Source organism: Malurus melanocephalus, unplaced genomic scaffold (assembly GCF_030028575.1).
Source record: "Malurus melanocephalus ecotype Western Australia unplaced genomic scaffold, MMel_1.1 scaffold_60, whole genome shotgun sequence".
Taxonomy (NCBI): domain Eukaryota; kingdom Metazoa; phylum Chordata; class Aves; order Passeriformes; family Maluridae; genus Malurus; species Malurus melanocephalus.
Window position 1 is genome coordinate 2,100,672 of NW_026623292.1, and position 23,833 is coordinate 2,124,504.

At 38.0% G+C, this 23,833-nt stretch overlaps 1 protein-coding gene across 1 annotated transcript in view; it reads left to right on the plus strand.

Annotated features, from left to right (window-relative positions):
- TMEM117 (transmembrane protein 117) overlaps positions 1-23,833 on the plus strand; it is a 195,868-nt gene that overhangs the window by 86,764 nt on the left and 85,271 nt on the right. Inside the window, exon 5 of the mRNA XM_057366156.1 lies at positions 7,505-7,604. Coding sequence (XP_057222139.1) covers positions 7,505-7,604 — 100 coding nt within the window. The remainder of the gene's footprint in view (positions 1-7,504; positions 7,605-23,833) is intronic.

Here is a 23,833-nt window from a genome sequence, read left to right on the forward strand (position 1 = left end):
TGTTTTGTAACAACTGCAAATTGTCCTTCTTTCCCCTTTCTGAATAGCAATAACACTGCAGTTACTTGTTTATTCAGCATTGTAATGAACTTCTCTGTGTTTAAACTTCTCTGCCATCCCTACAGCTGAAACAGATAAAAAAGTATGAAATTCTCGCTGAAATTCAAGGAAGTTTTAACGTTACCAAAGCACTTGGTTAGAGTGATAGAGCTATATTATTTTATTTAAGGTTGTTTATACTTTGTTGATGACATGAATAGTTCTCTCTTTTTTTTTAAGTAGATAATTTTTTTGTCTTTGAACTGCCAATTCTGAGAATATTGCTACACATCTGTCCTTGTCCCTTCTTAGCCRTACTGAAATGTTAAAAATGTGTGTGAGCTGTGTCCCTTCTGAAGAGTGCAGCCAGTGCAGCATTACTTAAATCCATTCTTACCAGTACCTTGCCAAGTTTAAAAACAAAGCAATTATTTATTTAAAAGAAAATGTTTTACCTCATCTCTTTTTCTAAATTACTAATCTAACTTCATCTTTCTAAATGCATTGCCTGTTATAGTCTAAACTTTCTGTTAATRTTATTTTCACGTTTGTTAATGCTGTTTCCAAATCTGTTATTTTCGTATTTTAGTAGCTATTTCTGAAGTACCGCACACCAAACAAATTATCTGTATTTTAAGGTAAGCATATCAACACATTTAACAAATGTAAATCCCCACCCCAAAAAACTTTTCTAGAGCATTTTTCTAAATTTTAGTAACTCTGAGCATACAGTTTTCTTTGCTGTTTATCATTCTTGTTGAAAATTAGCACTCATTATCCTTTTCAGGATTCATATGGCAAGGGCTGAGATTGTGAACTTTTATGTCTGCAGAGTGTATTACAGCATGATGAGTCAAGATCCTCCYTAAACACTCAAAATTGGTATGCCCTAGGCCACTTGTCTTATTTGTGTCCCTGGGCACCTGTTTTATCTAGAATTTTTGTGCATTTTATTGTAAAACTATGCTGATATCRTACTACACAGGCAAATGGAGTGAATCAAATAGGTCATTTAATGTACCAGCACATAGTACAGTGTTGCAGATTAGTTGCAGAATTTAACTAACTTATTAAAAGAAATGCTAAAAAGCAACATGATTCTCTTAACTTGTCACAGTTCTCCTAACTTGTTTCATTATCCACTAAAATAATTTTCAGTAAGCAATTCACTTAGCAGTAAGAAAATATCCTAATCCTCTCCTGCAATATCAAACTGATGTGTAAGAGGCAGCCCTGTGTGTCATTGCTTCAGTAAAAACAAATTATGCAGCGGTCACAGCGTTGAAATGGGAGCACRAGCAGCTACACATGAACAGCTGCAGTGCTTGTGTGAGTGTGTGGTGGGGACAGGTAAGKCTGTGCTGTGTGTGTTTGGGTGAGCATTCGTCTGTTAGCACAGCCGAATTAAAAATTTTTCTGCATCCTATTACCCATTCATCCCTCCATTACCCAGGGAGGCAGCATYCCTCCCATAGTGAAATCCTTAACCCTTTTGAATTTGCGGATCTCTAAGATGTTCCCAGTGGAGATGCAGACTCTCACAGCCTCTGGCAATGGGCCTTCACTGTGAGTTACTTTTTGCAGCTCCTTAAGATATAAGCTGTTGGCCATTTTCATGTATGATATCACTATGCCATATGAGAAAATAATCTAAATTAACATCCTGCTTTGAATTGCTGTCAAATCCATTGATTATGGAGGCAGCCTAGGAAGACTTGCATCATTAGGCAAAAGTCCATCTGTATGAATACCACCTGACCACTGAAGAGATATCCAGACTCTATTGGGCATCAAGTGCTTTATGCTTGGTTTGTTGAAATAGGATTCACAGAAACCCACACAGGAAACACCTACAACTGGCAGTGTACAAAGCTACATTAGGGGCAAAAATATGTTCAAAATCTGGTCCCAATTTGCTTAGGTGCTTTAGTTAGGACTGTAGTTTTGATCTAATCCAAACAACTATACTGACCAGTGGCACCTGTTCTAAAAGTGAAGGAAATGAAATATTTTTCTTATATGTGAACGATGATATTTACGCAAAATATGGAATATAGAGCTTCAGTTACACCTTACCTAGCAGAGGCTGAAACCTATTTCTCATCCTCTTGTGTCATCACCTTTTTATATGACAGTGAGATGCAATTCTCTGTCTTTGAAGAGCATTAAACCAGTGTCCCTTGGAACAGGGACTGGATCTTGTGTACTATATTGATTAAGTAACAGGCGCAGACCTCTTCTTCATTAACAGACAGAACTGAAATTGCTGCACTTTTCAATGGGCCTGCCTTATAGGCAGRCTTGCAAAGCTACAAACTGAATGGCCTGTTCCTGTGGACAGTGAGCAGCTCCTGTGTACCCTAGCAGCAGAACTTCCAATGGCTTGGGAGCTCTGCAAGCAAAGTCCCCAGCGCAAGTTACACAGTCCTTGAGCCTGTAGACTGATGAGCAGACGTTTTCAGAGTTACAGTTGTGCTGCCTGATTCAAAAAAGCATGTATAAATAAGTTACCAAGCAGTGATGCTCTGTTACAGCATCAATCCGTCAGTCTCAGGTGCTCTGCACCATGTCATGGATCTGCTTCGCAGTAGCCAAGCTGTTTTTGCATCCCAGGTTTTTGTGTCTTGGAGATTAGCCTGCAGAGCCTCTTGTGGCTAGTACCTCTTTGATGTCTTGTCAAGCAAAATCCGTGCTTCAGTGCCTCTTAATTCTCTCTGTTCTGGTGTCAGAGAAGTTTCATCTGTATCTCTAAAGCATTCACTGGGGATGGTAGGGACTGGATGAATAGGGACTGGATGAATAGCTGTTGTGCTCTCCATGCTGTTTGCTGGTAGCCATGCATTATGCCATCCTCATTATGATGTGCCAGTTTATAAGACAGCAGGTCTTGCTGTCTCTAAGCACCTTCCAGTTCCCCGTGGCTCTGACTTCAATTCCTAACATTAAAAGAATAGCTTTTCAGCTGAGTGAAGTGCTACCAAGTGTCTAATTTGCCAWTCTGTCATTTTAGAGTGACAAATATAGATCAGGAACTGTACTGCAGTCTTTTATGTATGTTTTCAGTTATTCTGACAGTTTCTGCCTCTTCTAAATTAAGAGTAATGRAAGCTTGTGGTGCCACATCTAAACACATACTTCTCTGCAGCCTGTGTGGACTCCCGTGCTGTCACTTGTTTGCCAATGTCAAAGCATTTCACTTTGTCAGATGCACCAAGGAAAATGAGTTCCATATAGGTAATCAGCTATTTAGGGGGAATGCCAGGTAATAAAACCTCCTCAAGAAAGTGCGTATCAAACTGCAGAACATGTACAGACTTTTTATTACTCAACATAAAAGACATCTAGGCCTCCTCTCCTTTTTGAAGAGTATTAAGTTCCCACTCTCTGTGGGTGTAGTTCTTGTTGGCACTGTGTGCTGGGTACCAGCCTAGTGCCTTCAATAGTCAACCAGCTGAAGGTTGGTTAAGAYTCATCAGAGTTGCTAAAAATGCTTTAAAAAGCAACTAAAACCTCCCCAAGGTGTCRATGCTCTGGTTGCTGTCCCTGGACACTGAGGTTCAGTTCAGATGTGTCTGGATTGTCAGTTGTGTCATAGGCCTCACAAGAGATCCAGTTCTCTTTGGATTGTCATCTGGAAGCCAAGTTATGTCACATCACTGGAAGTACTTAGTCACATAGGTTTAAAAATGCATTTTGATATGTGAACATTWTTTTAAGTGCTAGCCATTAAGCAGTAATGTAAGGCAAGTATATCCTTGATCCAATCTGACTAAACTCCACTGAGAGTCCAACTTCCTGGTTTACACTTAAATATAAGTGTCTCTATTCAAGCTACAACCCATTCTTAGATTCTGTGATGGTCAAGAAAACACTGTTTTAGGACTGAGTCTCAGTCATGACTTTTTTTCCCAGTGCTTGGAACAGTGTCTGTAGCACTAYGTGACTTGTGCATCTTTATCCAACGTAGAATTTAAAACCTTACATTTGCTTTCAGACTGTTTGTCATTTTAGCAGCTGGTAAAGTGTCATCCTTCTTTGAAAAAATGCTCTGATGTCTTCCTTTGAACAAAATCTCCCGGCTAGTGTTGTTGTCTCCCTTGTTATCCATTCAGTGCACACCGCTGCTAACTCCAGAAACTGTTCAGATACATTGGGCTCATATGTCTTTTTACTGACTCATGTTTATTAACGTACCTTTTGCGTCAACATGGACGTAGACAGTTACTTATGATTTTTATGKTTTTTTTAAATCTGTTTTAGAATTGTGTTTGTCAAGCGTCCTTTGTTTTTTGGTTCCTCTGTTTTGTCCTGTTTTGTTAAAATGTTGGTCTACCTTCCTTAGCCTTTGGCCTGCTAAGGGCAATTTCCCAGAGCTGCAGCTTCCAGTCTTACTGTGAAGGCTCCCAAATCCCAATCACAAATTTTAACTTTATCTATAATATTCACAACTATTGGCTCCTCAGCCTTTAATTATTTACACTTCTCCTCCTGTTTCATAAGAGCTTTTTTACTCTGAGCTTTAACTGCTGTGTTTTTTCACTCGGTGTTTCCTTAGGTTGTGTTGTTTCTGCAATATGCTTGTGCCTTGCTGCAGAATACAAACATGGCAAAGCAAAGAGAAGCCTTTTGACAAGCTACAGATAATCTGGGCTGACCCAGACAGTTAACTGAAACCCAGCAGATCTTAATCCTCCTGCTAGGTGCACTCCTAGCCAGGAAGCAGACTGAACAATTGAAGAAAACTACTCTAATCACTAGCTAAATCTAGAAAAATGTGTGGATTTCTCACAAAACAATTAATTTTCCTTATGGTACTGTTATAACATATATCCTGATAACATCATCAGGAAAGCGTGGCACTTTTGAAAATGTCAAGTGTTCTCATTTCTATATAAAATAAAACCTGGAAATGAAAWCTGGAGGGTTATGTTTCTTTTTTAAAATTCTTTTTTAGCAGTCTCAAATCCCTATTTTAAAATAGGGAGTCAATTTCTCTTTGCATTTTGAAATAAAAATAGTACTGCAGAGGGCATAACAGACACAGGGTGTAATGCTAACAGTTAATGAAATTGTAAATGTAATGTATTTCATTGCTATTTCTAATAAAATGGCAATGCTAAAAATATTCTTCCTGTTCATAAAAAAAAAGTGTAGCTGAATTTTAATTAGTAAAAGCACTTAAAACATGCACAGATTATGTTCCTAACAGTTTCTTTATAATAATATGCTATTTTGACACTAACTGRAGGCCTGTCAATTTGCATTTTTAATTCAGGCTTTAATTACTTGTAGACTAGAATGCACAATTTATACTAGGCTTCTTGGGTGCTTTCATGTTTGAAATGGCAAAAATAACTGTTGGGATGATGTGATGTTTTCAAGGCCTTACTGTGTATTTAAATATTGTATCCAGCTCATTCAACCTTATCATAAGCCTTCTGATACTTTTAGGATTCACAAAAACAAGTGATAACACTGAGAATTTCAATTTGTATTTAAAAGAATGGCTAACGTGTGGTTTGAAATCTCCTCCACTAGGTAATAACTGTATTCAGAGGTCTACAACCTCTGAATTTTTTTGGTTATCCTTCCTTGTGTCCAGCTTTATCTGACAGGGCTACAGGAATCATCCAAGTGGCCCCTTTTTCAGGGGGTGTTGTTCATGTCTGCGTATTGCACACCTGTAATCAKGTATAATGATTGTGGGAATGTGTATGTACATGTAACAAAAGGTGACAACCCTGGGATTTTATGTGTCTCCCACTGATGGAAAAGACTAAGATATGCTTTGCCTTTGAGGGCCACTCCTTACAAATGACATTTATTTCCGTGCCTGCTTTGTGAATGAGACACCTTCTTAAGGAACACAGACTGGGTGATTTTGTGGCTTCACAGATGCTACAAGAATGGCATGCCCAAAGTGGAGGAAAAAAGGAATTCCAAATATTGTCCAATTATGAAGTATCTGGGAGAATATATTTGGGAGGGCTGTGCTTGCCTGTTCTCAGTCTTCCTTAGTTTCTTTTGCCCTGTCTTGCAGACAGACCACTGGAGCAGGGAGATTTTAAGCTGATCGCTGCAACAATTCTTGGCTTCTTACACCATAATTTATAACATGGTGAATGAGGATATTGATGATCTTATTAACTACATGGAATGTTATTAAAAACACTTTGGAAATTGTTCTTTTCTTCTTTTATTTTATTTRCAACAGAAAATCAGAGCCAACACTTATGTACTGTTCAACAGAAAAAATAAACAGGTGGCACTTTTGTTAGTGACATACCAGCTGAAAGGTCATAATGTGTATAATGAAGAGGGCTGTTACGATAGGACATTTTCCATGTGTCATGAAACTATTCAGTGGCAATAATATTTCTACTCTACAGCRTATAAAATTGTGCCTAAGAAATTATACCATGCATGGATTTGTGCTAAYAAGACCTTCTATCCTGACCAGATATTTAGATTTTAACAGAACTGGCCCAGAAAGTGGGATCAGTTTACACTGATCCAATTGCAGAGATGTGGTCTGTTAGGTCCTAGACGCTGCAATATTTGTTATGTAATAATTGTAAGATTTGAATAATGGATAGCACAATGTTCAAGGACATTTTTGCATGTAACTATTTAACTTGTAAAGGTTAAAATGCAATTGCCATTCATATTTATCATCATCATTATTAGCTCCTGAGGTGAGTCGCCTCTTGTTGACCACTATAAAAGTCTTTTAGGAAAGGATATGAGTATATTAAAAGGTATGTTTTATTCAGAAAGCTTTTAATCTGGAACAAGTAACTTTACCTTCTTAATTGTCCTTATAGCATCCTGGTGAAGTTGAAGTTACTAGTCAAACTGACATGTGAGGTTTTAAATCCTCTCTGTTGCATTATTCAAGCAGAATGTAAATCTTCTTTTCGATTTAAGTAAAATATATCTGTGAAAATAAAATGTATAAATCTAGAAACAGTGACATCTCACTGAAATTTTGCAAAACATGGTTGCACCGACGTGGTAAAAAAATRTGGTTTTATAACTGAGAGAGTGACAAGTCAATTATCTTTTTAAAGACACCTTAAAGATTTCCATTTTTCTTTGTGAAGTTTTGCAAAGTCACCAATTCCAATAATGCTGCAATTCTATTTGTATAAAGGAATAAGGTAAAGAGTGTAAAACATTTTCTGCTTCCAGAAGCTTTATATAATCCTAAAGTCTTTGCCAACTGTTATTTTAGCACCTTCAAAAGAGACATGGGCTTCAAAATCAAATTCACATTGCATTTCTAATTGGAATTGACCCATATGGGTTCAGTTCTATGTCAAGTCTCAGATCTAGCAGAAAACATTATTATGAAAGCAATGGGAAACCTTTCACAGCTAATCATAATTTTTGTCACTAATGCAAGTTCTTTGTAATGACATTCAGCAAATGTGTGTATCTTACATTTGTGTTCTTGTCTCTACAGTGCATACATTATAACAGACTTCATGGGCATCAGGAATGAAAATTTTATGAAGGTAGCTGCAGTTGGGACTTGGATGGGAGATTTTGTCACAGCGTGGATGGTAAGAAACATAATTACATTTTAAAAAGAAAGGAATATGATTGTTGCTTTCAAGGGAAAGAGGAGAGGAGAAAACTCAATTACTCTAAGTCAAGTGTTTTCACCCAGAAAAGTAAAAAGTTAAGGAATGCATAATGGCAGGTATTTAATTAGCCTCCAGTCCAGAGGAGTTTCGGTTAAACTATCAGAGGGATTTTTTTTTTTCTGAGAGTGGGAATTTTGTCACTGACTTCTGCACATTGGCTCTTCTTTGCTATGAAGTAGCATCACAACTTGTTATCTTGTGAAATAGTGAGTAACATCTAAAGATAAATAAGTMTGATGAAAAGAATTAAAAAGGGAAGAAAAATTAAACTGAAAGGTGTGATAAAGAGCAATGAACATGAAAGAAAGAATGCAGTTACATGCCAGCATTTGAAGATAGTCTGACGTGAAACTATCTGATTCAGTTTGTATCTAATTTAGGACACAGAAAAATAAAAATTTCCCTAGGATAATACTTGTTGCAAAGGCTTTATTCTGAAATGTGTGGAAGCCAAGGATCAGCTTAGTGAAAGAGAACCAGAAAATGACAGCTAATTTTAGGGGGCAAAATAAAGCATGTGCTCATTTTAGTTGTTCAGAGAAAGCATTTCTTAAACACAATGTGATAAAAAGTGAATTTATTTMTTTTTTTAAGATTATATTTTACGATTAGTGTAGGTCAGATTTTTAGCAATTGCATTTTAACAGTATCTTCTACCCTTCATATTTGGGACATACTGTGCAACAGACAGAAGGCAGAAAAAAGGATCAATGATCTTTTTTCAGCATGTTGTTCAGTATGTGTCAGTGGTTTGTCCAAGAAAAACTGTGCTCTGTGAAATGGTGTCCATGAAGAGCAAGTACAGAGAAAATAATTTGTGTATGCTTTACAATAAGGACATTGCAGAATTGGTGCCTTGACCAATGTTGACAATTAATGTGGACTTCCTCTGAACTGGTAATAAAATTCATGGGCACTTCTGAATACCTTCAGCTTACCTTTTTTCAAGGGCTTCCACATTTTTATTCCACTGTGGAAGAAGAGATGATGCATAAGCTAAGATGAATTGAGAGAGGTCACGTGTATCATACGTATGTGACTTAGAGATCCAGTGACAGATTATGTACAAATTGTATTACATTAAATAATGTGGGKTTTTTTCAGTCCCTCTTTTCTCATTTCCATAAAAAAAACCTGTTAAGCCCAACACTGTATAAAGCATGGACATTGTTGRTACAAGAGACATCAGAATCCTGACCATTTTCTGTGCACTCAAAGCCCTCTCAGGTCCCTTCAGCAGTGGAGGCACAGTTGGATTGTGCCACAGGAGATTCCAGTGGCAGATGGAGTTACCACTGAAGAATGGGAGAGAAACTGGGAAAAACTACAAATGCAGTTTGCTTAGAGGAAACTGTTTAAAGTAGTCTGGTTCTGTTAGTTTTTCAGAAGAGCAGACAACACAGGATTGGAGAATCAGTGTGGTTTAGGACATGGTTTGATTTCATGAGGAGAATTAAGAGGTATARTGATTGACATTTAGGTCTTCAAAGCAAAAAAGAACAGTGATATTGCTTGTGCAATGCAAATCTCTAGGCAAAGTATATGAACTGGGCATTGGAAATGACAACGTTCAAGGGCAGCTAAGCCTAGGAACAGCGAGCAAAACTGCAGTCAGGTAGAGAGGTTTTAGTAGGAGAGGAGCTCAGACATGTATGGTGGTGCATGGGTATGTACAGTGGTGCAAATAATTTCCCACTGTGTAATTTAAGCAGTCTATCTTATGCTATATGAACAGAAATTGTTGTATTATTTCTATTTCAATTTGCTTGATTTTCTGTAYGTAAAGCCCAGCATGGAATTGATGTCAAAGTGATATGAGTCTTCAGTGGTATTATTATATTTTGTGAAGTTTCCCCACCAGGAAAGAAAAAACAAACTTGTAAAGGAACCTTTGCACATCCTCCCATTCCCAGCAGTGCTTTTATTTTCTGATGTTTAAGAAGTTTTTCAAAAGAAACCATCCATCCATAGACTCCAAAGCAGAAGATAAAGACAACGATGTAGCCTTCACTTCACTGTGTTTGAACCATAACAGAATTAGGATCTTATTCCCTATTTAAATAGAAACTTCGGAAATAAGCAAAAATAAAACAGAACAGATGGGATTCCATTTTAAAAATGAGTAATCAATAAGTAGTTCTATTACCCTAGGACAGTGAGGAGTGGCTTATTAAATCAGGCAAGTGATTGAAATGGGAAAATATATTTTGGATTGCTGTTTGTTTTGGATTGAAATGGCACAARACTTTCTCCTCAACGTTTCCTAGATAACTGATTAGATTGGTGATAGGATCTGACCCTGTTTCTAATAAAATCAGCAGTACTCTTTCCATGGTGTGTAATGAGAATGGAGCCATGCTATGGGTGCACAGAAGCTTCTCCTTTGTACCTCTGGCCAGGAGTGTCTGCTACTAATAAACATCTTTGCTGAAATCTGTAGTAAGTCTTAGATGTTCTGAAGTCTGTGAAGAAGGGAGRGGGGTTTGGTACAGTGACTCTTTCTGCATTTTTGCCTCTTTGAAGCCATGGAAGTATATCCTGCTTTGACCTGCCCTCCTGCATCCATAAAAAGTTTATTGTCCTTACGGAGCATGCTCTTGAGGCAGACACCATAGAGTTTTGCACGGTAGGGAAAAAAAGCTGGATTCCACCCTGACAAACCTGTAAACTGGCAATTATGGCTGCCTTCTGGGAGAGTGCAGGCAGGCTGAGGAAAGAGCTGATTCCAGGGCAGAATCTGTGATGATTAGATATGAGGGGCCTTTCTGTAAAGATGAGCAACCTCCAGCAGCTGTGTTTCTATGAGGGACACAGTCCTGAGCATGTGTGATAAGACATGCTCAGGATACCTGCAGGAGTGGGTGGCACTGAAGAGTGATTCAGAGAGTAAAGCACAACCAGAGCCTTATCCATTCTTTACAGCCTCCTGGTGARGTGGAGCAGCCTGCTGTCCTTGTCTCTCCAGTCACTGTTGGCTTTTAGACTGTCAAAACTGTTCACTTTTGGTGATGGCTTTTTGAACTCTACAAAGATTTGACCTGAGTGAACTATACTCATACCACATGGAGAGCATTGCTTACCCACTGCYATTGCCATTTGCATTAAATACATATTGCCCCCTACAAACCCTCCATATGTAAGAGTCTAAACAGTAGAAGTTTAGAAGTTTGTTGGATCTTTCTTAGACTTTGCTTGCTAGGATTATCAGAAAATGAGAGTCATCTTCAACCACTRGTACTGATCTCTGTGAATATATCAGGCTGATCCTCCTGACAGGAGATCCTATTYCCATTGAGCTTCTTTCTGAATAGTAATTTAGTTGAGATTCTCTTTTCACATATTAGTTGCGAGAGAGAACTGAGAACATTTGAGAGATCACTGAGCAGCAGAGACTCTGCCTGCTCCTGTTATCAGAAACAATGATAAACTCAAGGGATGGTTTAATATATTATCCATCAAACTAGTATTTGCCACATATCTACCAGCATATTCTTTTTAACAAGAGAAGCCAGGAATTCTTCATCGCTGTGCTTTAGCAGAGTACTTGACACAATGAGTGTGAACTGAATCATTGTAGCAGTTCCTGACTGTTCTTTTTGACACATTCGCTTCACTTCAGTTTGACTTCTCCCTTGTGCAGGATCATGAAGACTTCCAGGACTATTTCTCCTTCATCATTTTAGCAGATGAATTAGTAGGAATTTGGGAAGYAATACTTCCAGCACAGTCTGGGTGGCAGGGTGATAGATCACCCTTCGTTCCACTGATCCAGTACTGATGTAGACACATCATATCCCCTTGGATGGATGCATACAGAGGTAGAGGTAGGTAGCCTTCAAACTAAGGCTTCTTGTCAGGACATAGTATTGGGTTTTCAAAAGGTTGGTACTGGGCAGTGAATACACCTCCCCTCCCTCATTAGGGGAACTGAGTAATAACTCCCATACGCACAAGTTGCCTGGGCCTCTGTAAATTCTTTTAGGGAAAAGAGTCACTTCATYAGGTGACGTCTTAAAATATCACTTTTGGGGGTATTCTTCTCACATGGATAAAGCTTATCTGATCTTATGCAAGAAGCATTTTCTGTTGTCTGAGATTTTCAGCATTTGCTGTAAAAACTCTAGGTTTTCAGTCTTATAATTCCAGGATAAAAACCTCACACAATTTTGTATTTTGGCTTTGCTAGTTGTGAAAGAAATAGATTTTGTCCATAATCTTTTAAATTCATATTTCTCTGTTAAACATTTTTATCTTTATCCTCTGGTGAAGAACTTTCTGTGTTCTCCCATTTTATTTGATTAGCATGTCTTAGCTGGGCAGTCACAGTATAGCCAGTAGAGGGGCCTGTGGCTAGTTCAGAAAGAAAATTCTAGGGGGCTGAAACCTTCCACAGGTTTCTTCATGCTATTAACATCAATAACTGACATTTTTAAGTTAGTGGTTACTGCCATGCAAGCACACAGTAGATCTGTAGGGTCCTAAACCAGGGTGGTTTTCTGTCATGTGCACCATGTTAGAACTCAGGCTACATCTGTGAAAAAAAAACAGTTCCTCCCTCTGGTCAGACCGAAAATCCATCCAAACTAGTATCCTAACTTAAACTGCAGCTGTAACTATAAGAAGAAGCCAGGAGAGTAAGAACAAKCCAATGGTGTATGGTAGGGTCCTCTAATGCTCACTTGAAATATGTGCAATTTTGTGTATATAATGACTCTTGGTCCTAGAATTGTTTTGCCCTCTGTGCACYACTTTGCATTCAATGACAAAGAATTTCATCTGCCATTTTATTGCCTAGGGACTTTCTTCCATAAGCACGTTTCCTAATTCTTCACATTCAGCAAGCCATCATCCTTTTTGCTATGCATAAGTTAATATCATTATAAAGCTTTCTCACCTCACTGCTCACCCATTTTACCAGGTTGCTTAGGAATATGATGAATAACTGCATCCCTGGCACAAATCCCTGTGGAACTCCGCTAATGACCTCCCTCCATTGCTGGAGCTGTCTGGCTAACCTACTTACCTTCTGTTCCCTGTCTTTTAATCAGTTATTTATCAACATAAAGACCTTCCCTAAAGCTCTGAATGCTGAGTTTCCATAGAAGCCTGTGACGAGGAATTTTTCAAAAGCCCATTAGAAAATGCAGCTTCGCCTATTTCAACCACATCTCCTTTATCCATGTGTTTTGTTGACCTCATTCAGTAATCCTGTTCTGAAATATCTCCATTCCTGTTGTTTACAGGGCCAGACACTTAACACTCCTTCTGCAGCCTCAGATATTCACTCTGCCGTTGAAGGGGTGCTCTAACAATGTTCTCTGGTCCTGAAAATGTTCTTTGCAGGAAAGGCAAAGTCACAGCTCAGGAGCTGTGAATGTGGCAAAGAGTATGGAGCCATCTTTATGTGGCTTATCAGTGAAAGACAGTAAGCTTATTTCTTCATGTTCATCTTACCTTATCATTAATTTTCTCTGCCTTTTTCCTCAACATCCTTTAATCCTATTCTTGGACTTTTTTTTTTTTTCCGCACTATTTTGCAAGCTGGAAGTAATTTGTTTTGTATGTACTTGCATATAGCAGAATGATTAGCAGATTAACATGGCTGCTGATGTTATCCCAAAGACAGAAGTGTCACTGCTTGTAGTAAGATCTATATTCTGAGTAAGGACCTTGATTCCATGTTACAGAGAACATCAACTGTAGATACATAACCTCTCTCTCCTATTACCTTTCATATTCTATTAATTCCTTTGGGTGAACAGGGAGGTCTTGACAAGTTTTCAGTGTTTTCATAATTAGATGGAATTATTGAATCATGATTTTGAACACCAGGGCATGTGTGTACTAAAGTAGTTCCTTGAATCTGSGCTACACTTGATAGTCTTGCTGAAAAACACTTTTTTTTTTCTGTTCCCTGCTGCACAGAGKGGGCACTGTCTAATTGCTGTAGTTTAGGATAGAAGTGCTCAACTGCCCTAAATATATTCTCACTTGGCTCTTCATTTTGACCTTGTAAATGCTGTTCTGGTGTTTCTTTATAAAAATGGAAGCATAATGGTCTAATATGCTGTACAATGTAGGGTGAAGTAATGAAGCACATGCATTACACATTAATAAAATAATCTAATAATCTGGTAGATACCCGCTAACTGTAGAATATGCTTTGTGTACTTTCTTCTTTATTAATTTTTGTGATAAGAATAGATGTTTACTTATTGCCATTAAAACATTTTTAATGGTTTGCAATCTATTGGCAAGAGTTTTAAAAGTATTTGGAGATATTTGCTTTTGACTGTTGCCTCTGTGATCATGACAAACAACATTTATTTGTAGAATAGGGGTGTGAGCTATTCAATGATTTTGAAGTGCTTTTCTTTATCCATTAAGAGAGAATATTATTCTTGTCCTCATTTGCTGAGACGTAACTATCTATGTCAACATCCTAGAGTAATGAAGGGCTCATTACCACTCTGCAGAAACTAGCTTGATTTACCTCTTCATTTTATTTAGTCTCAGASTGTTTATGTGTTGCTAGGGCATGTTCACACTAAGTGAGCAACACTGATGCTGAAAATACTATAATGTTGCTGAAAACAGCAGACACACTGAATTATTGCAGTGAAAATACATAGAAAATAAAATACTAACGTGACTAAAAAATGAAATTTTCTTTAGCACAGGKAAGGAACCACTATAAATTCTATTCTGAAAGAAGACATAACATCATCATTAAAAATAATATGGTTTCTGGGATTTTGTATTTAACTTTTAAAATAAAAATAATAGCCATGAATGTTCACTCTTAAATTTACCTGAGTTTTGAAAAGTAATTCTTCTATCCAGGAAATTCTGTTTAGCAAAGAATAGTGTATTGGTTTATTTGCAAGCAGTGGAGAATCCWTTTTGATGCGCATTACAAGGTAGTTTGGAGAGTCAGGAGTCTTGAGTGACTGACACCTTTTTTAACTCATGCCTCTGTCAAGGATTGGGCATGACAATTCAGATTATGATCAGTGTCAATCTTCTTGATTGTTTCTATTCCACTGACATATCAAATGACAAAATAAAGCTGTAATTGAATTTGCAGCAGCATCTCAAGTGCTGTACAGCTAACAACTCTGCTGTACTTGAGTAGTGGAAGTGAAATTGAACTATGAAACATGGACTGGAAGGAGCAAAGTGKATGACACCTCTTACTAAACTCACTGGCCAGTCACTGTGACTGACAATATTATTAATGGCAACATGATTCTTTCCATTCGGAGGAGCATGCACAAGGCCAGTTGCCCTTTTTGTTCATCGATGTATCTTGTTTTGGTTTTCATTCCTCTTCCTAAGGGCCAGTCCAGTTACAGAAACATTCTGCAGCTAGTGGTTCTATCTCCGGGTGACAACCTCAAGTAAATTCATCAGCATAATGGCAGTTCAAATATATCCAGTCATATGAGACCTGCTAATTTTGTTTTTTCCACTTTCTGGGGCATGAATATGCTCATATCCTGCTCTGCTCTATGACTACCACTTGGTTATGTAAGGTGGAGTGTGCCTGGTGTCATCTGAGTTCATCCAATCATTCCATCAAGTCAGATTGCGCTATTATTTATTCATTGATTGATGGTGTTGCCATCTGTTCATATGCTCTAGATTATAATTATCTGCCTTTTTAAGCTTGATCTTAAGGGTGAAGATGTGTCTTCTTGCAACTCAGATCTTGTCCAATTGATTTGTATTGTAGTTTCAATCAGCCATAGAACTATAAATGAAACTGGGGGTCCTCTATTTTCTCTTCCTCATTATAATACTCTCCTTTGCTCTTTTACATGTAGAATGGTATTTGCTTCTTGATGATATTTATGTAGCAGATCTTCATATATCCTGGTTACATGCATTTAGAAACTGAAGTCAGAGTAGCATATAAATCAAAGTAACTATGCAGCAATTCTGCATTCTGACATGGCGTACTCCTTAGAAATGGTGTGAATGAGTGGGTGTCAGAAGTGCTGGAGAAGTGGGATTCTAGAAATAACATGTTCTTACTGAAGATCTTTGAGTACAGATGGCAAATGTGTAAACTGTTKGAGTCTGTAAGATGGACACTTCCTCTCTGGAACAGTCTGGTTCTGGATGAGATTGCAAGCACAAACCTTTTTCAATGACTGGGGGAAGAAAATAATTTTCTTGCTATAACTGAAATTGAAAYAATCGCCTCGATAAATCTGCCAAGATATGAAATTAGGAGGTCTATGATAAAATGGGGGAGATATGGTTTAAAAATTATTGTGAAAGGAGTATTGATCTGACCATGCACATTCAGGTGAAGATCTTTACAAATTTCACATATTGTTAAATAAGACCTTCTGTATCCACAGGGAGAGATTAGCAGCAGATGGCAGTGGTACACAGCAATGCATTTCTTTAATTCTGAATTCCTTCAGGATCTGTGGGATGAACTGTTAGACTCTGTGTAAAGGGAAAAAGAAAAGAAGRATGTTTTATTATGAGAACGTACATCCCAGCACTCTTGCCTAAAAAAATGTTGAAAGTGTTGTATGTAGTCTGTTCTTCTCTAAAAGGATGAGYGGGGTTGAAACTGGTAAATTAAGGAAGACACTACTGCTGGTTTTAAATTGCATCATTTTCATGGGTGGGTGTTCAGCTGAAAAGCTTTATTTCTGATGCTGTTTTTTAGAGAAGAGTTATTTAGAATATGTCCAGAAAGTAATGGTCTAAACAGTCAAGTTTATGAGGATRTTACTAATTTTGTGTTGAATTGTGCCTAAAAATGAAAGATTATTCTCACAACAGCTACAATAGCTTAAAAATGATATTGCATGTTGTCATAGGTCAGCTCAACCTAYGATATATAGCAGATCAATTAAGCAAGTGCTTGTGTAAATACAGTGCAGAGTTAATTTTCCTGTGCAGTACTGCATATTATATGAATTAGTTGTAGTATGATGTCAGAAGTCTTCTCTTAACAGCACTGCTATGAATCTTGCAATGAATTGATTAAGAAATCCTTAATTGTAAGTGAAATCACTAACTCTATTGTGCATATGTGGACAAATCTTAGGAACTGTCAAWCTTAGACTTATGATACTCTAGCCAGAAGGCAATTTTTTTGATATCTGTACTTGTGATTGTGCTCAAGAAAGAATGAAAATTCAGTATGCTCAAACATGGTTTCCACAAAAAAAAAATCAGATAGGTTGGGTTCCAAAAGCTCTTTGCTGCCAAAATCAAAGTCCAATTTGGGTGCAAGTCTGCTGATTGCATCAGACTTAAAATATAAAAACTRAGATATTAAAAAGTTTCAATGGATTTGAATTAAAATTCATTATAAAACTTCATTTAATAGAAAGCACTCAGTAAGATGAGTCTAATCTTTCCTTGGTCTCTTTTTATTGTTATTTTACATTACTTGAAGTGGGAACTTGAAGTACTTTTTTTAATGGATAGAGAGATTGTCGAGTTTCACTTAAACTTTCCTAAGTACTTTTAAATCTTCCATTAAAAAGCTATTTTTGTAATTTCTTACAGTACTRCGCTTCTCCAAATCACAAAAGAAATCACTGCCTCCTACACTGGCAGTAATAAAAACGGTTTTGCATTTTGCAGACACTAGGGATTGATCTTTATAGCAACTCATGGAGATACGTATGCTAATATGCCCCTGTTTTACAATAGAGAACTGAAACAAAGGAAAAGGGACAAGAAAAAAAGGGAATTGACAATGGAGCTGAGAACAAGACTGCTCTCAGTTYTGTATTCATCCCATTCCCCTTCTCAAATCTTTAAGGGAAATTATTTTCTCTATCCCCATTGATGATAATATTCTAAGAAGTATCCACCTCTGCAAAGACACTGAATAATTTCTTCTATGGAAAATTGCAMTGGCATGCATGTGCACCAGAAATGCTTCCAGGTGGTGAATACTCTGGACTGTTCTTCCCTTTCCCCTGCCTTCAGCTGTGTATGAGCCACAAAATACATGTTTTTTTCTGTGATGGTTTGTTCTGGGCTCTTTCTGGCCTATCTTCTCTTCTGCTTTGCATTTCTTTTATGCTTGTGTAACTCTACCTAAGGGAGGAGGTTCATACTAATGCCTGGTTGTGGAGAATCAAGGCACATATTCCATTTCTTTTAACTTGAAGAGGTTCTTTGCTTAAATTTTTGGCTGACCATATGATGCCACAAAATTAGTTCTACCACCCAACACCCCAATTTTGTTGTAAAGAAACAACATAAGCAGGGTTATTAGACAACATAATCTGTTTCATAATGGACAGAGTCCTGTCAGAAGCCTGAGGACAAATCATGTAGGTATGATTACACTGGTGTGTCGCTGGCACAGGTCCAGTACTAGTGCAAGACACAGCTCATGTTGCAACACTGAAGTGCTGTATTGGGCAGGACCATACTTTTCAGACTGCAGACATATTTTGCATGCACTTCCTTTCTGTCTCATAGCCCTCCAGAATATCCATGGCAGATGAGGATACATCTGTGTGGCTTTACACTGCGTTTTACTTGGGTTAATTCTTGACCCAGGGAATGAAGGTAGGATTTGTGTGACCAAATAGTGATTTGGTCTCAGAACTGGTAAAACTTACATTTGGACAGCTACRGATTCTGATATTTAATTATGAGCTGATATTCTGGGCTGTCTTAGTAATCAATGAAGAGGAAAAGGCCTGCTAAGCCAATGGAGTRTATTTGATACAGTTGATGCAAATGAATCACATTGTAAACCCACATATTTCTCTCCAGTGGTAATAAAGGAATTAAAAGGTGACTCCTTAAGGTTCATAATATTAAGGTTTTGTGTCTGGATACAGCGGATATAGAAAGGCCAGAAGTTAAGTATCCCTCAAACTAGCAGAGTTAAAACATGTCATGGTTTACTGTCAAACATCCCTTGGGAATTAAGGAAGGTAAAGAAATACTTCCAGTGTCAAGGCTGTCCTGATGAAACATTAAAAGAGCTTCACACGATGTCAGAGGTTCATGCAGCAGTGAATAATTTAAACTATAACACAAATAAGCCAGCAAGAATCCACATGCAACAGTAGTGTGAAATCAAGGATTGTATGGACAGTARTGAGAACAAGCATGTCAGTGTATCTTCCAGAACTTTAAATTTTGCCTTGAAGTTGGCAAAATTGTTAAGGAGAAATCTTATTTTAGTTATCTAATTTCAAGACTCATTTCAAAGAATGTCTCAGGCATTAGTAGATAAAATCATTTGTGCATGYGTGTATTCCTGAAAGGCAGCCTTCTTTCTGTTGTTGTTACTGATACAAAAGAGCCTTAATCTTTATTAGGCAGCTGAAGGCAAACATTTATGACTAGGCTGATCTGTGGCGGCAGAAAGCTTTGGCTCATTGATTTTCCCTGAATTTCTTGACCTGTGGTGATTTCAATGTATGTTCTTATTTCCATGACCAAAGCCAGACTGGGCCGACCCAGCTTGTTCATGCTTTGCTAATGTAGCTGCAAAAAAAAAAATCATCTATTTCTATTCTTATTTCTGTGTGTTGGTATTCTGGGATATTCTCAGTGGTTCCCAAAGATCATTTGTTTCCCATTCTGCCTGTCTCTCTTCCTGCTGTCATCCTTTCTGTGCAACACACAATATCTCAAACTYCTCGTATTTCCTTCTCTCTTTGTCATTTGTTCATTCTGAGTCTCTTGCCCAGTATTTTTAGTCTGAACAGCTTCTCAGTACCCATTGAAGTTTAGTTCTTTCATACAGAATTAAAATTCTGACCATTTAATAAATGATGACTTCATCTATGTATTCATTTWTTATATTTCTATGTTCTGTGTTTCATTTTTGACACCTCTGAGATGTAAAAAAGTTACTGACTGTAACTGTTTGTGTGGCGTTTTTTTGCAATCTGTACAATCCTAAAGGCTATGTTKCAATAATAACCATTAGTGCTGATGGAATTTTTTATCATTAGCACAATTGCTTCACTCTCCTCTCTTATCATGGGCTGTGGAATGAGTCCTGCATACCCCCCATGCTGGATGTTTTCTTGYTGCAGTGATGTAGTTTGTTTTGATGCTCAGAGGGGACAGTGCACAAGCTTACAACTCTCACTGGCACCAAGGACCGTTGTTGCTGTGCAGCCCTGGTGCATATTCTCTGATAGCTACATGCTCCTCTTCAGCCCAGGAGAGACCTCTCTGCCAAATGTGTCAATATTACGTAGAAGGTTGGATCCCTTTTACTGAGATTTTAATCAAAGTGACCCGCTGGACTACATAAAAGAAACCAAAATTAGGASATTGACAGGAATACAGCAGGGGCAYRACCACAGCAATCCACTGGCCAGTTCTAAAGGCTGTAATTTCACAACACTGTTAAAGGAAGTTGCAGAGGACACAGTAGGCTGAATTAACCCTGGCTAKAACTTCTACCTGTGTAGAGTCATGAGGTGTGTCCTGGTGAACGGGGCCTTTTCTCTGCAGCCACAGAGAAAGGCTCTTTCTCCTTTAAATCCATCTTTATACCTGCTCTTAGTAATGAAGCCAGTTGCTGGTGATGTACATTGTCTGCAACCTGCAGGGCAGATTTRTCAGAGAAAACTCAGACTGGCATTAGATATTGTGATTCATCAAATAAAATTAATTGCTAAAAGCATAATGCATTTCAGAATTAAGTGTAAAATTGCAGCAAATGATCAGTTCATTTTTGRAAGAGGAGCAGATTGAATTTAAATAAATCTTGTATTTAAATAAAAACAGATTCTAAAACTTAGTAGTAGCACAGTAAAGATGCASTCACTTCACTGCATTAACTTGTGTACATTTCATTAATGAACATTGCCAGGCAGTAAAATATTTCTACTTTACAGAAGAATTCAGTGTGCCGTCCACCTGGCTATAGATTGTGAACTGCTGTGCATTAGTACTGATTAAATCAGAAAACATTTTGTTACTGATAATATGATAGCCAAGGTATTTTTAGAAGTCTGATTCCACAAGTGCTTTTATAGTAATTTAACTGCACCCTTATCAAAASTAGTTTGACAGTCTGAGAATGATCATCCCATAACAAATGCAGCAGTATGTGTGTAAGAAGTAGTGTACAGATCAAGCCTACAAACCAATGAATGAGGAGGAACCCTTTAAAAGTTTTAAGAGAGCTCCCACTCCTTGTGCTGCAGCACTATGAGCTGCTGCTCCAGTTTCAGTTCACTTATAAACATTGAATCCAGCCCCCAGCATCCTTTCGTGAGGTCACTTGAGAGAAAAATTGAATTATTCATTGTGTTTTTAAAAGCTGTTGAGCTTCAAATGTTGAAGAGTTCACACTCTATTCTGTATAAAATACTGAATAGCTTCAGAGAGCAGTGTTGATTTTATTCTTGGGGCTCTGCTTCTGTCCATAAARCATTCAGGCAGTGTTTTTGTAGTGTGTGATGTCAGAAATGTAATCCCTTGGGTAAATTATATACATTTGTATTCCTGCCAGGTCATCTTCTTACCCCAAGGTTTTTGGTCAGTCCAGTTGCCTCCACCAGCTGACATGTTTTTGAACTCTGTGCAGCACTTTTGTTCAGTAACACCCATATCTCAGTTAAAGATGAAGTCCCAGTACTTAAGTGTGACATTGTGATAGCATGAAAAGAGTGTTAAAAGTTCAGTCTCATTCCTTCTGATCCTAACAAGTGTTTATGACAGTCTGTGCTATTTTTCTTTTCGGATGCTGAAAACTCTTGTTAAAGTGGCTTAAATTTTTCTGAGACGGAATGTTCCTGTCATGTTACAAAAATATTCAAGAGCAAATTYTTCTGTCCATCTGAAGCACCACATTGTTTAAAACACAGSAGTTCTAAGTAGGTTGCTTTGATWTTCCTATCACTGTTGAGTTTCCCAATGTAAAAGTTCTGAATGGTAGCACTCTCAGCAAGGTTTAGCTTCTGTAAAGTTAGTTCTTCTGCATTGCTGAACTTCTTCCCCTGGCTGACAGCTTCATTGTTCCAAGGGRACAGAGCTGTCAGAAAAGGTCATCACTGCAGAGGGGATGGCAGTCTCTCAAGTACCTAAGGCCAGTCCCACAGAGGGTTTTGAGGACCATGGCAGTGACCTCCACCTGGACTCTGAAATTGTGAGGGAGCTTGTGCACAGACCASTGTGCCAGAATGATGTGTTCACAGTGGCTTGTGTTGCTAAGCAGAGCAGCAGCTGCTTTTTGTAGCAGTGGGAGTTCTTTTCACGGTATGTATTTTTCAGTCTTGGATACAATGAGATGCAGTAATCAATCTGGAGGTCATACTTTTGTGGATCCCTGCTGCCAAGTCCCTGTCTGATAGATTCTGAAGAGAAGTATGTTTTTCAGTGCTTCATTCAACAGTAAGTTGATGTTTAGTAAGGTGACAGATTTGCTTCATTTCTCTGTTGTATTCTTGTGAGTAAAGTGGAAGAAGCAGTAGCTCAACAGGATTTAGGAGTAGTTCTTRTACCCTGTCCATCCCATACATCTTCTGAATATGCAGTTTCCATGGGTACAGATTSAGGTTTATGGGTTCCCCACTTTCCTCTTAGGATGGCAGTTCTTGACTAGATGATTAAGAATTTCCTGTTAAGARCTGCAGTTGACATTTATCTCTGTATTCATGTCTGTGTAACTAAGGAACAACAGCCTATCTGTAATCACATTGTTTTCTGTGCTTCTCCAGTGTTTTCTTTAGGTTTTAATTTGCTTGGAAATAACAAGTAAAAAGTATTTCCATTAAAGTAATTGGTCCTTTAAGAAAAATATGTGTGTATCCTTTTTCTAAATGAAAAAATAGGAGACTCACAACYGTGTCTGACAGCTAGACTAACTACTCTGTGCAAACAGCTTTCATGTCATACTCTTGAAATATTTTTACACAGAGCAGTTAACAAGACCTTGAAGGATTATTCAGAATCATGTTTCAGTAAAGAATGTGTTGMCACACACAGACACTGAATAAAAGGAAGGAAACACATTGCTACACACTGTAGTATTTTATGGGTGTTCCTGCACTGGCTTCTGCTGGTAACAATAAGCAAATCACTTATTTTCAAGTATTTGTGCACCTTACTGACTTTTATAGGCAGCCTAGCAACCCTTCATTCATCATAAATGTTAAAATCCAGGAAAAAGTGCTCTTTTTGAAGAATGCTGGTTAGAATGCATATAGAAATTCAAAATAAGGACTCTGTCTCCTGTTCTATGTTCAGCAAGGCAACTTAACTGCAGCACTTATGTGCAAAGTGTCAACACCTTTGTGTTTCTCTCCAGATTGTGGAGGGAGACTGCCACTGCTCTCCATTCAGAGGGCAGTTTAGTCTGTCCAAGAGCTGAGTATCTCTGATGGTGCCTGTCTTGGTTATGGAGTCATGAAATGCTGCAATTAAACTTGTAAAGTCATGAGAGAAATGAAGGCTATTGCGTACATTATCAGTGAGAAGAAAACAGCAAAGGGAAATCAAGCTTGACCAATCTGAAAGCCTTCTGTGGCAGAATGACTGGCTGGGTCGATCAGGGGAGAGGGAGAGCAGTGGCTGCAAATGAATGTGCTGAAGAAAAACATTCACTCTCACATAATATATTTCTTGTGTTTATATTGGCAGTAATTAAATTATTTGAGAGCTTAAGGCCCCTTCATGCTATACAGATGTTGCCATTTACCAGGATAACTCCATATGTTGGTAGGATTAAGGAACGCTCAGTTTTCCATGCTGATTTTCTACATGAGTCAGACTCAAAGGAAAAACATCTTTCATAGTTTATCCAAATAGTTCTTTCATTCCTTCTTCTGAGTGGAAACAATGTTGCCATCCCTCACAGAAGGGTAATCTCTTTTGTTACACCAGGGCAATTCTAGTTTAGTAATTTGCCTTGAGGTGACTAAGAAAAAYGCTGTTTGACAGTAAATACATACCTGCTTTGATAGTAGGTGCCTGTCTTCCTCCTTCATTCCATACCTTTTTCCAGAGCTAATAYAAGGAATCACATTGGCTGCTTCTCCCTTCACCAATATCAAGGTAGCTCCAAACCASTCAGAATCCCATAATACACTCCCAGCATACTGAGGACTGGGATGGGCAATGGATTACAGAAATGATACAARACAAACAGGAATGCTGTAGTGGGTTGATGTTGG